Source organism: Marmota monax, unplaced genomic scaffold (assembly GCF_021218885.2).
Source record: "Marmota monax isolate L192 unplaced genomic scaffold, Marmota_monax_Labrador192_F-V1.1 WCK01_AAM20220418_F8-fsc00321, whole genome shotgun sequence".
NCBI classification, from domain to species: Eukaryota; Metazoa; Chordata; class Mammalia; order Rodentia; family Sciuridae; genus Marmota; species Marmota monax.
The window spans coordinates 733,752-750,139 of NW_026694856.1; the positions used below are offsets into that span (position 1 = coordinate 733,752).

The 16,388-nt window shown below is 32.6% G+C and overlaps 1 protein-coding gene across 4 annotated transcripts in view; it reads right to left on the bottom strand.

Moving 5' to 3' along the window:
* Nucleotides 1-7,802: 7,802 nt before the first annotated feature.
* Casd1 (CAS1 domain containing 1) overlaps nucleotides 7,803-16,388 on the bottom strand; it is a 42,551-nt gene continuing 33,965 nt past the window's right edge. For 3 of the 4 annotated variants that reach the window (XM_046426380.2, XM_058573234.1, XM_058573235.1), the window contains 5 exons: nucleotides 15,905-16,006; nucleotides 13,599-13,739; nucleotides 13,042-13,119; nucleotides 10,032-10,124; nucleotides 7,803-9,251 (listed from right to left, as the gene is read on the bottom strand). In XM_046426380.2, the coding sequence (XP_046282336.1) occupies nucleotides 8,985-9,251; nucleotides 10,032-10,124; nucleotides 13,042-13,119; nucleotides 13,599-13,739; nucleotides 15,905-16,006 (681 nt within the window). In that variant the 3' untranslated portion in view covers nucleotides 7,803-8,984. Of the gene's footprint in view, nucleotides 9,252-10,031; nucleotides 10,125-13,041; nucleotides 13,120-13,598; nucleotides 13,740-15,904; nucleotides 16,007-16,388 lie in introns of those variants that run through there. The other variant, XM_058573233.1, reaches the window with a different exon arrangement.

The following is a 16,388-nucleotide window of genomic DNA, read 5'->3' on the forward strand; positions in this document are numbered from 1 at the left end:
GAGAAGATCACTATATAATGATCAAAGGATTCGTTTAATAAGAAGATATTATTAATGTGTATGTACCTAATGATGAAGCACCAAATTTTATAAAGGAAACATTAGATCAAATGGGAGAGAAAGGCTTCAATACGACAATAATGGGACTTCAAAACCCACTTTCATCAATGAACAGTTCATTCAGACAAAAATAAATCAATACAGAAATTCAGGGTTAAACAATACTATACACCAAATGGACCTAAACATTTACAAAACATTTGATTCAACAGCTGTAAAATACACATCCTTCTCATTAACACAAAGAACAGTCTTAGAATAGACTGTGTATTTAGGCCACAAAACAGTCTCAACAAATTTGAATACTTGAGTCATAGCATGTATCTTTCTAGAATACAATGAAATAAAACTAGAAACCAACAACTAAAGAAACTTAAGAAATTACACAAATACATGAAGACTAAACAACAAGTTGTAGAACAATCAATGAGTCATCAAGGAAATTAAAAGAAAAATTAGAAAATTTCTTAAAACAAATGAAAATGGAAACACAACATACCAAAACTTATGGAATACAGCAAAAGCAGTACTAAGAGGGCAGTTCTTGGTAATAAGCTCTTATATTGAATAAATAAATAAATAAACAGCTTAATGATGCAAATCAAGGAACAAGAAAAATGCAAACCAACCCCTAAATTAGTGAAAGCAATAAAAAAGATCAGAGCAGAAATGAAGAAAGTCAAGATACAAATAAACAAATGAGTTAGGTTTTTAAAAGATAAACAAAAATTGACAACCCAAAACTTAGACAAACCAGGAAAAAACAGAGAAGACCTAAACAAATAAAATCAGAGATGAAAACAGATATCACACTTGATAACACAAGAATACAAAGGATCATTGGGCCTTTATGGACAACCATATGTTCACAAGTTGGAAAATGTAAAATAAATGGGCAAATTTCTAGACACTATAAAGTTGGGTTTCTTTCCACTAAATGTAGAATTTTTTAGTTTATATATGTTCTCAAGAACCATCCAGTTATATCATTCCTAGGAACTGTATCTACTTTTTATTACCAGTACCATGCAGTTTTGATCACTGTAGATCTGTAGAATGTCTTGAAATCTAGAATTGCCAGCCTCCAGTTTAGTTCTTTTTGCTTAAGATTATTTGGGCTATTTGGGGGGGTCTTTTTTGCTTTCATACGAACCTTGGGATTGTTTTTGCTACTTCTATGAAGAATATCATTGGTATTTTGAGAATTGCATTGAATCTGTAAATCACTTTGAGTTATGTAGACATTTGGTATTCTTCTAATAAATGAATGTGAGATGTCTTTTCTTTATAAGTGTATGTGCAATTTCTTTCATCAGTGTTTTGTAATTTTTATTGTAAGAATCATTTCCTTGGTTAAGTTTATTCTTAGGTATTTATTTATTTAATAGCTATTGTGTTCAGGTTGGATTTAATAATTTCTTTCTCAGCCAATTCATTATTATATAAAAATGATACTAATTATAGCTTGATTTTACATCCTGCAAGTTTACTAAATTTGTTTACCAGTTTTTTTGGTGGAGTGAGTCCTTAATTTTTCAATTATATAATCATATATGCAAACAGTGATAATTTTACTTCTCCCCTATTCTGCTTGTATGCCTTTTTTTCTTTCTCTTGCCTAATTGTAGCTAATATTTTGAAGTATTTCATATATATATAATTTGGTCAGGGTTTTATCATGAAGAAGTGTTGAATTTTATCAAATGCTTTTTCTGCATCTTTTGAAATATGACTTTTATCCATCATTCTGTTGATATTATTTATTACCTTTACTGATATGTATATATTGACCAATCCTTGCATCCCTTGGATAAATACCATGGTGAATGATCTTTTTGATATGCTGTTGGATTTGATTTACTAGTAGTTTTTTGAGAATTTTTGTGTCTGTGTTCATCAGGAATATTGGTCATAGTTTTCCTTTTTTGTTGTCATCTGGTTTTGGTGTCATGGTAATGCTTGCCTCCTAGAATGAGTATGGTAGTTCCCTACCTTTCAGTTTTTTGGAATTATTTGAGAAGAATTGGTGTTCTTTAAAACTTAGGTAGAACACAGTGGAGAAACCATCCAGCCCTGGGCCTTCCTTTGTCAGGAGAATTTTTTTTTAATTGTAAGAATCATGTTTTATTTATATTGTGATCTTGCCCAGAAGGAAAACACACTTTATTCATTCATTCAACAAATATTCTGAGTACCTACTATTTATGTATAGGCACTTTGCTAAGAGACACAATGATGTCCTGTCAAAGAATTGGTTGCATAGAGCAATAACTTTTTACTTACCCCCCCCCCCCACACACACACACAAATGTAGTCTCTCTTTTAAATTCATGGCTTTCTTTTTAATTTTTAAACATTTATGTATGTATGTATGTATGTATGTGGTGCTGAGGATCGAACCCAGGGCCTCACGTGCTAGGTGAGCCACAACCCTACCTCTCATGGCTTTCTTGATTTACTTTTTCATCTTCTTACTTTAACAGATAATTGAGTCAAAGAAATAATTCACTACTACAAGAAAAAAATTAGTGAAGTACAATAACAAATGACACCTCACATTTGACCCCAATAGAAAGTGAGAAAAAAGGAAATGTCAGGAACCATAGTGAGGGCGAGTTATGCTCTACCTGGTATGGCTGGTGCTTTGCTATGACAGGCATTTGCCATTGAGTAGAAAGACCCCACTTTATTGGGGTTATATTATATATTAAATTATATTTTTATGACAGCCAAATAGAATATATCTTTAGCCTTTTGTCCATATCCCAAAAGAATTTTTTTTTTCTAAATGTCTCATCAAATGCAGGGCTGTCTAGCAGCTTCAAAAACTGGGGTTAGTAAGTGGAATGGTTTTACAGCATTCATCAATTCACTAATTCAGGAAATGGTAACTGAGAGAAGCATTGTTAAAGCAGCCAGGGATACTATAGTAGAATGAAACAGAAAGATTCTTGTCCTTAGAAATACACATTGTAAAGGAGGGAGATGGAAAATTAAAAATCAAACCAACTGTTAGGTATGTCAGCTATGGACATTAATCCAAGAAAAAACAGTTGATACTGTTTTGGAACAAAATGATCACATTGGAGGTAATGAAATGTTGCTAAATATGGATACACTGTGAAAAGGAAGCTGGAAAGACTATTTAGCCCAAGGCATGGGGGTGTGCGAAAAAAGGCATAAAAATGACCCTTCAATCTTTTGTCTAAACTATGTAGTTGCTATTTGCTAAGATGGGAAAGACTGTGGGAGCTTTTATTTGTCTGTTTTTGTGGGGACAGTAATAGGAATATTAGGGGTTTGTATTCAGGCTTCTTACACATGAGATGTCCTTTAGCTATTCAGATGGGATAAAGTAAGCAGGTGGAGGTGAGGCTGAATTTGGGGGAAAAGATTCAGGTTATATAGAATTTGTAGTCATAAGCACAGAGATGATATTTAAAGTCACCTGATTAGTTGACATCACTTAAGGAATGGGTATGGGTAGAAATCTGAGGACTGAGCCTTGGGAATTCCAGTTTGGAGATAGGGGGTATGAAGAGACTGAAGGAATGGCTATCTCCTATCAGGTCAGAAATAAATAAAAATGGGGTTGTCATGGAAGCATGGCAAAGAAATGCTTGGAAGAGGAGGCAATACATCAACTGTTAAATACTGCTCATGGGTCAAGTAGCATAACAACCAGAAATGATTGTTGGATTTAGCAATGTACGTTCTCAATGTTGATCTTGAAAACAGCATTCCTTTGGGAACACAAGGGGCAAAGAGGAATTTTGTTTTTAAGATGGGAAAAATGAATTCAGAACTTCTTAGTTCATTGTCAAAGCTTTCTTTCTATATTTACTTTGTGGACAGCACCTTACTGTGTCCATACTATCTTTACCCTGGAGTTGCAACCTTACTTAAGGAATGGAAGATAGGACAAAATAAGGGACCAGATGATTAATGTTAGAATAGTTTAAAAGATGACTCAGTACTTGGTTTCACAGAGATGAAGTTTGTTATTGTTTGGATGTGAGGTGTCTCCTAAAAGCTCACGTAAGACAATGCAAGAAGGTTCAGAGAATAAATGACTGGGATATGAGAGAGCCTTAACCCAATCAGTGAATCAATTATCTGATGGGATTAACTGAATGGTAACTGGAGGCAGGTGGGATTTAGCTGGAGGTGGGGCATTAGGTATGTGGCTTTGGGGGTTCATATTTGTATCTGGCAAGTGGAGATCCTTCTCTCTGCTTTCTGATCGCCATGTGAGCCATTTCCCTCCACCACACTCTTCCTCCATATGTTCCACCTCACCTGGAGTCCCAAGGAATGGAGCTGGCTGTCTTCTAAGATCTCTGTAACTGTGAGCCCCCAAATAAACTTCCTCTTCTACAATAGTGTTGGTTGGGTCTTTTAGACACAGCAGCAAAAAAGCTGATTATGTAAACAAAGTTTAAATTCAACTTTTAAAAATAAGTTGGATTTGGGCTGGGGTTGTAGCTCAGTGGTAGAGTACTTGCCTTGCATGCATGAGGCACTGGGTTGATCCTCAGCACTACATAAAAATAAATATTTAAATAAATAGATATTGTGCTCATCTACAACTAAAAAATATTTTTAAAAATCTGATTTAGGCAGATAAAAAGAGTAAAAACTAAGAAGGGGAAAAGCAGTATTGTCTACGGTGAGCTGATATTCTTATTAAGAAGAGATAGGTGATAATATGGAGAGTGTTGGCCATTAGCTAAGAACTGGCTTTATTATTGTCATTGGAGATTACAAGTTACCAACCTGTGATAGTTCTAGAATTAGAAAAAAAAAAGAGAAAAAACCCAATATTTTTATGAGAACAATATTTTTTAGCAATTTTCATTAGAAAATTCTTTTAAATGTGTTTTAATAGTTACTACTAGATATCAATGATATAAAAGCTAATACAAAAAGCTGAAAATTAACAAAATTATAATTATCTTTACGTATGGAGATTATGAATTACAAAAGATAAAAACAACTTCTGGGTAACCAATACCTTTTAAAATGTTGCTCTATTTCATTTTTATTCTCCAGAATATTTTAAAATTATATTATAAATAGGATTTAGATAAATTCTTTCTTTTTTTTTTTAGGCTGATGCAAGAGCATCAAGAATTCAAGGCCAGCCTCAGCAAGTAGTGAGACCCCCCCAGCAATTTACTTATTTATTTATTTTTTAAAAAATATTTATTTATTAGTGTGCGGCAGACACAACATCTTTGTTTGTATGTGGTGCTGAGGATCGAACCCGGGCTGCACGCATGCCAGGCAAGCTCGCTACTGCTTAAGTCACATCCCCAGCCCCTAGATAAATTATTTCTAATCTGTTTTATAGCTTATAATGCTCTCAACTTTTGAAAAAAATTGCCTTTCATACTACTACTTTATTAATGTACCTTTTAAGAAAATTTTCTATTTCTATTTCTATAAGATACTAGAAGGAATTTTGTTAAAAGAAAAATATTTAAAAGTGCTTTTCAAAAATGAATGTCATAAGTTTTTGTCAATCTTTGAAACTATCCTAAATATAACCAAAGTTAAGATTTACAATATTTGAAATAGTTGCTAATACCAACTCTTCAGGTAATGAATCAAGTTTCTTTTCTTCTTTTTTTTTTTAAGCAAGAGAAGCTATTAGGTTGGAACATATGAAACTGTCTGTTATGGTTTAGATATAAGGTGTCCCCCAAAACCTCCTCTGTGAGACAATGTATGAAAGTTTAGAGGTGAAATGATTGGGTTATGAGAGCCTTGACCTAACTGGTGCATTAATCCTCTGATAGGGATCAACTGGATGTTCGTGTGTCCCTGGAGGAGGGTCAGTAGGGGCATGCTCATAGGGTTTATATTTTGTCAGTGGTGAGGGGAGTTTTTACTCTGCTCCCTGGTGTGATGTCCTGAGCCAGTTTTATCTGCCACTCTCTTTCACCATGATGTTCTGCCTCACCTTGGGCCCAGAACGGTGAGGTCAACCATCTATGGACTGACACCCCTGAAACCATAAGCCCCAAAATACACTTTTCCTCCTCTTGTTCTTGTCATGTCTTTTGGTGATGGCAGCAAAAAGCTGACTAAAACATCAATTTTGTAGGTAAAAAAATAAGAGCAAATAGCAATTTAATATTGTTCAGCAGAAAAATCTTTAACTTGGTTGTCCCAAGATTTGCTAGATTGATAAAAGTACAAATTTAAAGAAAGAAGGGCATTCTCCTAGAAACTGCAAACATTCTTTGAGACACTGACTTTCATTTAGTGTCTATGCCATGAAGGCCCTGCCCTCTGTCCTATGGATATCCATCTAGTCATCCTTATGGTTTACAATTTAGTTTTAAAAAAAATTTTAAAATCTACAGACACACCTAAGCTTAAGAGCTTCCTATGCTGATACCTGAAATATAACATTTGTGGGGAAAAAAAATTCACCCATTTAAAGATTTTTAACAGTTAATTTATATTACAACTGACCAGTAAGATGTTAATGATATTTTACTACCAGCACCTAAAGCAACTAATATGATCTTTCTCAGAGGTACAATAAGTGATTTTAGGTGTAGGCTGACTTTTTAATACTCCTGCTGGCTATCCACAAAATGGAAAGGTATGGCACAAGGAAGAAGGAAAGATCCAGGTAGAATTGAGTCAGGCAAGTTCCTTTTGGAGCCAGATGGCTGATTTCTGAATGTAATTTTTATTACAGAAAGCCTAAGTGAAGAAACTTTTGTGGTTTTTACCTCAATTTTAGCATATCCAAATATTTTTTAAACATCTTATTTGAAGAATCTCATGACTGAGTAAAGAAACTGGTCAGTACATAAATCAATGCAGAAAAAAATTTAAGATGTTTACCATACACAGATGCTTATCATTGTGCCCACTTCCACAATAACCTCTTACTTATAAAGACATATTAAATAATTTTAAGTATAAATATACTATATTTTAATTATTAAATATAGTTATACCTAAAAAATAATTTTGTATATTAAATAAGAACATGTGATGAAGAAATAGGGCTTACCAGTTAAGTTTTAGGCCTGAGTTCAAATAAGAGAGAAAAGCTTATATATAATCACATGGCAATCACTACTGAAAGATGTAAGTTACTGGTCATCTTTCTTTTTCAATTGTTTCATCAGGAAGAATCTTTTTCAGGTGATAAAACTTACAAGCTAAATTAAAATGCACTCTACTCATTGGCAAGCTACATGAGCAAGAATAATGTGATCACAGTACTTGGAAGTTTTTGATTTATAACTGTACTATTCTCTACTTATAAGGCTGCAGTCTAGGAGGCAGAGCAATGAATCATTACAATTGTCTATCCGGGAAATGTCAAAAGATTAAGTAAGGGCAGAAGAAGAGAGAAAAGGAAAAAACACACATTTCTGTCCAAGAAATATTCCTCAATTAGTGGAAACATATCAGTAGCACATAAACCCAGTGCTACAGAAATAATAATTAAATTTTAAAAATCTTCAAGTAAAACTACATATATACCATGAAGCTTAAACTTTCTGGTAGAAGAAGAGATTATCCTTACAAGCACTAACAACTAAATTATTCCTTACTCACTGTAACTTAGAGATCTATTCCTGTTTAATGAGTTTGAAAAAGCACACTGAAATTAAAGAAATGAATTAGAAACCTGAACCAATTATTAACAGATCGAGCTTTTTAAAAAAATGAACATAAGTAGTTTAATTGATCCTTTGCCAATACAAAAATAAGCATCCACAGAATGTTTATTTACTGTTTAAATTACTCCACATTTTTAGATACTGTGAACAGAAAATATATTTTACCTCACACATAGTAAAAGCAAATAAGTGCAATCTTTCAAACATTAAAAATCATAATCAAATCTGTACAACAGATAAATAAACATTTACCTCTAACAGTTAGCTTATAAAACAACCAAACAAAAATTATTTATTGCCCAAGTCACCAGTTTACTTAAAATTCTACTACAGTCAAACATCTCCATCATAACAACTTGAATCTTTACTGCACATGTTTAGACTGATAAATATTTTTTTTTAATGGGAGGGATAATAGGAAATACCAAAATGGTTATAAAGAACTTTCCAAACATTGGAAATAATATACAAAAATTAATTAGGGAGGGGAAAACATTAAACCACAGGGTAACTGGTATTACACTGCTAGAGCTTAAGGAAAAGAAATGGGTGTATGTTTGCACTGAAAAGGAAAATTTGGCCTTTTTATAAAAAGAAGCAATGACAACATCAACAAAGATAAAACCCTGTCATGGAGCCTTATAACAATTCTGAGAGACAAAGGGTACAAAGATTTAGACTTGTATACCTGACAACCACAGTAAGGACAAAAATCATGTCAGCAAACATGAACAAGCAGAACATGAATACATATAAATTAAAGGCATACTGTTCATCATTCCATGTCATTGCACATAAGAACACAATACTGTAAGTCATTCTTGAGTAGAAAAGTTTTCAATGAAGTAGAAGTTCCACAATGAAGACAGGCACAGACAAACTTATTACCACAAATTTAGTAAATATCAAAACAGTGGTGTCACTAGGCTAATTATATCATCTATACTTTGTACTGGAAAGGTAATCATTTCCCTGCCTTCATATGTTAACTTAAAATCATTATAAATGGAAAACAGCTCCAGTAGAAAAGACTTTTCACATGCACTCCTATGTTGCATTCTGGTTCATCAATTTTTTCTTAGTATTTCACATCAGGTATGTACACTGCTGATATATACAACCACACTGTTCAACAGACATCCCTAAACTGTTCTTTTGCCACATGTTTGTATTTACACAGACATTTGTATTTCCAGATAGATCCTTTTCTTCTCCAGACAGATACAAAGTAAGCCTGAAGAGTTTTAAGTTTTTTGAGATTTTAGGAACCTAATGTCTTGATTTATCTTGAATGGATGATAAGATGAGTAGTCCACAAAAAAACGCAGCTATACATGCCAACCTTTTCAAGAGAGATGAGTTATCTTTAGGAATAATAATCTGTGCAAGATCATTAGTGATCTGAGAAATTTCATGTGCCACACAAACGAAGATGAAAGTGCTGACAATGATGTTGAGCATAGGGTTTCCAGGTATGAGTACCAAAATACCCCTTGTGTCGGCTGCCAGCCATATGTGATACTGACAAATAAACAGCTAGGAGAAAAAATATTTGAAGTTAGACATGTACATAGGGTCCATGAATAAATCACAGTTTTTCTTAATTTACTCAATACTGGCCCTGAAAAGTCCAGTGCCATTTACTCTCCAGAATTCCTACCTCTGTATGCTCTTTCTTACAAGTGAAGCTGAACAAAATGAAGACTAACTCGAGAATGCAAATTTTTCCTACTTTAAAACTTAATAAACTTCATAATATTAAAATTAATCTGATTATGATATAAATTCTATTGTTTTAAGACATTCTGTTTTAAATAATAAAACTTAGGCTATGCAGTATGTATCTACTTAAACTGACTTCACAGGTAATATTATATTATGCATCTCACAAAAATGTAATGAATTTAAATATTTTCCCACAATTTTCAATCATAATAAAGGTAAATTTTATTATGATAAGCATCAATAATCTGAATTACAGAAACATGTTTAATTATGGAGATGAACAACGAATCAAAATCCCATTTATATCTGGATGAGTATTTTTCTCTTCTGATCTCAGTATCTTGTTTGTGCTCAAATGCTTAAGACATCATGAAGAATGGTTCGAAATTATCTTCATCTAGTCATTTTAAAATAAGGCTTTAAAAATATTCTAAAGTACTTTAATGTTTTTTAAAGTTCTGAGTCTTTTCATAATTTTATAAATAAAATAGTTCTGGTTTAAAAAAGGTGTGTCAGTTCTACACACTCACATTGTACACTCATACACAATATCTGGTTGTGAAACATAAAGCAAAATATGAATGCACCAACCTCTAATGAAATTTTTCCAAACCAAGCAAAAAATGAACTGTAAACTGAACGGGCATATCCAGGAATATTCCTTATTAGGATGAAGGCTAAAATCTAAGGAAAAACCATACAGGTAAATTTCATTAACATATTTATTAAAAAGTATTTTGCATAAAGCTTTTCCTTTCAGTAAAAAGTTTGTTCTTTATGTTCTCAAATTTGACACAGATACATATAACTTTGAAAAGGTGATGTGACCATTAAGTTGAGAAAATTATATGAGGTACTTACTACAGCATACATTGCAAGTCCTTTAAAGAAACATTAGGTAATTAACAGTATAGGTAGTATACATAAGTGGTTAAAAAAAATCATAAAGGTGAGACCTAAGTAGAATCCTCAAACATAAAACTACTTAATAGACTATTATATTTAAAATATTACATAAGTTGTGATATAAAATACTAGAAAAATTGACACATATAAATCATTAGCCCGAGGGACAGAAAATGTGGAGATAGTCACATGACTCTTCCCTTCTTTCTGTCTGTAATCTATTATTTTCCAAGATGTATTTCATTTCTTTAGTATGTTCAAATCTTTCATTTTGTCATATTCTTAGGAATGTTATTGGGGGAGAAACTCAAAGAAATAATAACCATGGAGAACAAAGGTGAGGTCTGAAAATTTTTTCTTATTACTTTAACACAAACATAATGATAATGTTTAAAATCTGACCATGATTTATCACTTGCTGGGTACTGTGCTAAGTATTTAACATACATTATTTATGGTTAATCACCTGTTATACAGGTAAGCCCTTTCTGAAATTTCTAACCAGACTTATAGGCAAACTGAAAAGGTTGAAATTCAAGACTAATACATAAGCCTTCTGATGGGTCAGGGAAATAAGTTTCAATAGAATACTAGAAATCTTTAATATGTTTAAAATTTTAAAGGAGCTCCCTCATATTTTATATATATATATATAGTATATATGTATGTATATGTATATATATGTGTGTGTATATATATGTATATATATTATATTACATATATATTATACACACACACATCCTTATGTGACATATAATCACAATGTCCTATGATATACAAATACACACATACACACTCAATACACACACACACACACACACACACAAATACATACATCTGTTCACACCTTAAAGTAAGAGTGAAATATGGGGCCTGGGATATAGCTCAGTTGGTAGAGTGCTTGCTTTGCATGCACAAGCCCCTGGGTTCAATCACCCACACCACCACCACAACAACAAAAAAAGTGAAATATGGTCTGGAATAGAATGTAACCTATAGTATATGAAGCTACTTGGATGCTGTTGACTTTTATAATGTGGGACAAATTTTCTTGAAAAGAAGTAGCAGTTGGGCTAGGGTTGTGGCTCAGCGGAAGAGTGCTCGCCTTGTACGTGAGAGGCCCTGGGTTCAATCCTCAGCACCACATAAAAGTAAATAAATGAAATAAAGACGATATTGATCCAACTAAAAAAAAAATATATATATATATATATATATGAAGTAGCAGTCAATGTAACTTGTGCTTGCTTCAAAATGTATGTTTTCAGTACATTCTTTTAGTCTGCAATGGAGAATTAAGCTCTCATAAAAATGGTAACTGTGAAAATAGGAATATATGGAGGATGGAGTGCTTCTATTAGTGTCATTCTATGTGCTGGTACCCTCTCCCTTTGCTTTTCTTATGTTCTTCTGTATGGGTGCACTGTAATGCTAATGTTCCCTCCCATCCTGTGAGTCATGGGGCTGATATATGATATACAAAGCATTACTAGTACTGTCTACAGAAGTCATGAAAATGTTACTTGAATATAGCATAAAATTTCATTATCAATTGAATTTGGAAAAATCTATCATCTGCTTGGTGCCACTTAGTATACAAAGGTTTAAAGAAAACAAAATAGTCTCTGTATGGAAAAGAAAACTTAAGAGAAGACTCTCCAGGAACTCTCCCTGCTCCTCTAGGTTGGTCTACTCATCTTTCAGACTTCAACTTAGACACTATTTCCTCTAAGAACCCTGCTCTGAAGTCAAGTTAGAAAGAACTTCTACATGTTTCCAAAGCAATCTGTACTTAATCATCCCCATACTAATCACAACGTACTTACTACTAGAGGTGCTATACCTCTGCAAAATATCGATCTTATTTTAGTTGTCTTCATCTCTGTACTAATTGCATACTTTTCTGGATTTTGGCTCTCTGAGTTCCAACCTCAGTGCCCTTTCTTCAAGTTCCTTGAATATACCATGATCCCCTCCACTACAAGGCCTAAGTTTTTGCTTCCCACTGTGCCTTCATCCTTTCATTCTCAGTTTAATTTTCCCAGGAAAATCATCCCTGGCTCCTGATCACCTTCCCCTCAACTCCAAGTAGGTCTCATACCCTTATTATATTCCATTATAGCATTATGTATTTATGCTCAGACTTATGTATTTATCATAGTATTACTATCTGTATGATAAGAATGTAGGCACCATGAGGGTAAAAACTATGCCTGATTTGGGAACCACCGCATCCTCGGTATAATATCTAACATATAGTATAAAAAAATTGTTAAATGAATTAAAAAAGTGTTAAATATTTACTGACCCATATCTCTATTAGGGTGTAATTTTCTTGTGGACAGGTTTTTATATGAGAAGGAAATTAACTTTTCTTTTTTTTTTGGTGGTGCTAGGCATTGAACCCAGGCCCTTATGCATGCAAGGCAAGCACTCTACCAACTGAGCTATATCCCCAGCCTGGGAATTAACATTTCCTAAGTGACAAAAACGGAGTTACATGATTTCCACATGTTTAATACAACAATTCTGAGAGAGATTTTAATAACTCTATTATTACAGAGGAAGGCAGGTCTTGAAAAGATTTAGTTACTTCCCTACATTTTCTGGAATTTGAATTGAAATCTCTATCTCTAAAGACTATGTTGTTATAAAAAATTAAGGAGTAAAATTTTCCCTAAATCAAGATAATTACCTGCACCACAGAAACAGATGGGTGGAGTTCATTGCACTCTGCTTTGTTTTTACAACTGCTAGCCCAGATGGAATAGGTCTACAACAAAAAAATGTACCCATAAGTTCACAAAAATAGGTAATTCTTAAACAGGAAATTCTCACAATTTTAAAATAGTTTTCTTCATTTAAAACATTACAGTTCCAACTATCTGCAGGTGTATTCATCAATATTCTAACTTTATTGTGCACACAAGAAAACAGGGGAAAAGAGATTTGTGCTTTTCTGGAAATAATGATCATAAAGCAGTGATATCAAACATGAGCTCTTCATGTCAAACACTTTATAATATATTTTTTGCCAAACTGAATATAACTTTTGAAACTCCTATTTCACTGAACTCTCAATTATTCTTTTTAGAATTTATGTTCCACTTGGAAACTATAAGGTTAAAAATGGAATTTTAAAAGTATATATGTACTTATTAAAAATAACTGATTATGTTCCTATATCTTAAAGTTCATTTTCTATACCACTTAAGATTTTGGTAAATGAGAAGATTATATCTTAAAACTTACCAAGAAAGAAACTACTGAAATAAACAATAGAAAGTTTGAAATTTTGTTTGAAAAAAGAGGTTCACCCTTTCCTTCAGAAAGTACTTGACGCTTCTGTAAAGCCAAATAAATAAAAGCAAACAGCATTCCATGGAAGACTACCTGAAAAAGAGAAAATCTGTTTTTAATAGATACTTTCAAAACCTAGCAAATATATCTGGTTAATAAGAACTATATTAATAACAGTAAGTAGGTTGAAAGCTTTAAAATTTAGAATTCCTATCAAGAAGCTAAACTTCAAAAGTAAAACTTTAAACAACAAAATAAAGCCGATGATAGTTAAGAAACCACCAGCAACAGACAGGCAAACATGTCTGGCAAAACTATGAGATAAGGGCTGGGGTTGTGGCTCAGTGGTTGAGCGCTCAGCTAGCACGTGTGAGGCCCTGGGTTTGATCCTCAGCACCACATAAAAATAAATAAATAAATATTAAAAACAAAACAAAACAAAAAACTATGAGATAAACCTGGTTCATTTTCAGCAATCCCACTCAATGTTTACTCAAAATCCCAACTAAAATTTAGTTTTCTAAAGTTAGAATCAAATTTAGTTTTCTAAAGTTAGCAATTGTAACAAAGGCAATTTACTTATTTAAATTTTGTTGGTATTGGGAATTGAGCCCAGCATGCTAAGCTACTGATCTATACCTACAGCCCTAAAAAATTAAAAGTAATAAGAAACTCTCCTAAAGAAACATGATAAAATTTAAATATACCCAACAATGATAAAACATTTTTTACTGATCCTTTTAGTCAAATAAAAAACAATACCACTAAATCATTCTTTTAAAAAGGAGTATATGCACATAAGAATGAAAAAAATGTTGGAGCAGAAAGAACATGAACTTTTTTGTGTATGTATGTAGTCTTAAAAAAGACATACATACATACATACACAAAGACAATGTGAATTATTACTACAGAACAAATATTTGTGTCCCCCTTCCCAAATTCAAATGTTGAAACATAATCTACAATGTGACAGTTTTGGAGGAGGAGCCCCTTTGAGAAAAGAAAAGGTCATGAAGATGGAGCCTTTATGAATGGGATTAATGCCTTATAGGGCCCTTTTGCCTTTTCCATCATGTGAGGACACAGCTAGAAGAGAGCAGTCTACAGAAAGTAGGCCCTCACCAGACACCAAATCTGCCAGCACCTTATCTTGGACTTCCCAAGAGAAACAAATTTTTAAATTGTTTATGAGCCACCCAGTCTATGGTATGATGTTAAGGTAACCCAAAAAGACTAAGGTAGGTATATCATGTAGAGTACTCCCATGAGACTTTAGCAAAGATTTTTTTATTTATGCAGTTTGGAAATGCAGTGAAGTACATCGGAAAGAGCATAGGTACTGAAAAACAGGAATGTCACAGAATAGATAGTAAGAAAACACTTGTTGAAAGAAAAAAGAAATTGTTGTTGAGGCTGGCTTTGAACCTGCAATCCTCCTGTCTCAATCTCGGGGGCAGGGGATTAGCAAGGATGGTGGAATGTGATAGACATTATTACCCAAAGTACGCGTATGAAGATACGAGTTGGGTGTCAAAATACTATATATACAAATAGAGAAATGAAAAATTGTGGTATATATGTGTAATAAGAATTGTAATGCACTCCGTTGTCATTTTTTTAAAATCAATTTAAAAAAGGGACAAAAAAAAGAAAAAAGAGTCAAAAGATGGAAAGAAAAGAGGAATGAAATAATATTTATTGTTTAGTATTTTCCAGTGCTGTACTAGATGTTCTATATTTTCTCAGCCTGTTAAATCTTAACCATTTTTCAAAATTAAGTTCATGGAACTTAAGTTCATTCAACTCACTGCTTTTCTTCTTTGCATATATCTACCATAAAACCCATATCACATAGTTTAGTATCCCACTATAACTAGTTATAGTGGATTTTAAACTACATTATTAAGGCTTAGAAGCCCAGTAGTACATCTTCTTAATCTTTAATATATACTTCATCACACTAACACCTAGGACATGCACTGAAACTTAGTAAATGTATGTTTGTGTGTATATAAATATGTGAATCACCTATAAGTTAAAATTATAACTCAGACAAAAGTCATTTACTTCATAGACAACATTTTTACATTTTCCTGCTAATAAATACACCCACGCATGGGTGGGTTTGGACTGCTTTGCCTTACTAAATCAATGTTTCTTTATTCTAAAATTAGTCAAAACTAGACAGAAAATCTCCAAATCATTTTGTAACAGTATAATTTGAAAAGGCAAAATATCATAAAGTAAATACATACATAACGGTCTAACCGCCATCTGAACCACCATTCATATACATTCCCTTTCAGTTCAAAACACTTGGACAATGGCCAAAGAGAAAAGATCTTCTCAAATGCACCCTAAGAAAAGAATCCAAAAAAATATTAAGCTAAGATGATATATGTCAATACTTGCTTTGTAAGCCTATTGTAAAATTTAGTTTTCTAAAGTTAGGATCAATAAGGGTTCATTCACAATTTTTAAATTCTATTCATTTCATATGAAAATATGACTTCATTTGAAATTCATTTTAAAATAAATTTACCCTTGGCTAATAAAATGACTTAAAGCTTTTTCAACTGATTTGGATTTCACATAAAGCTACTGACACTGCAAAAATTTAAAAAACTCTAGTAATTAGGAAATTATTCTTTTCAAATTTTTAGTCTAATATACAAAACAATTAATATTTACTAATCTACCAGAAAAATACAAAATAATTCCACTAATATGTTAATACTA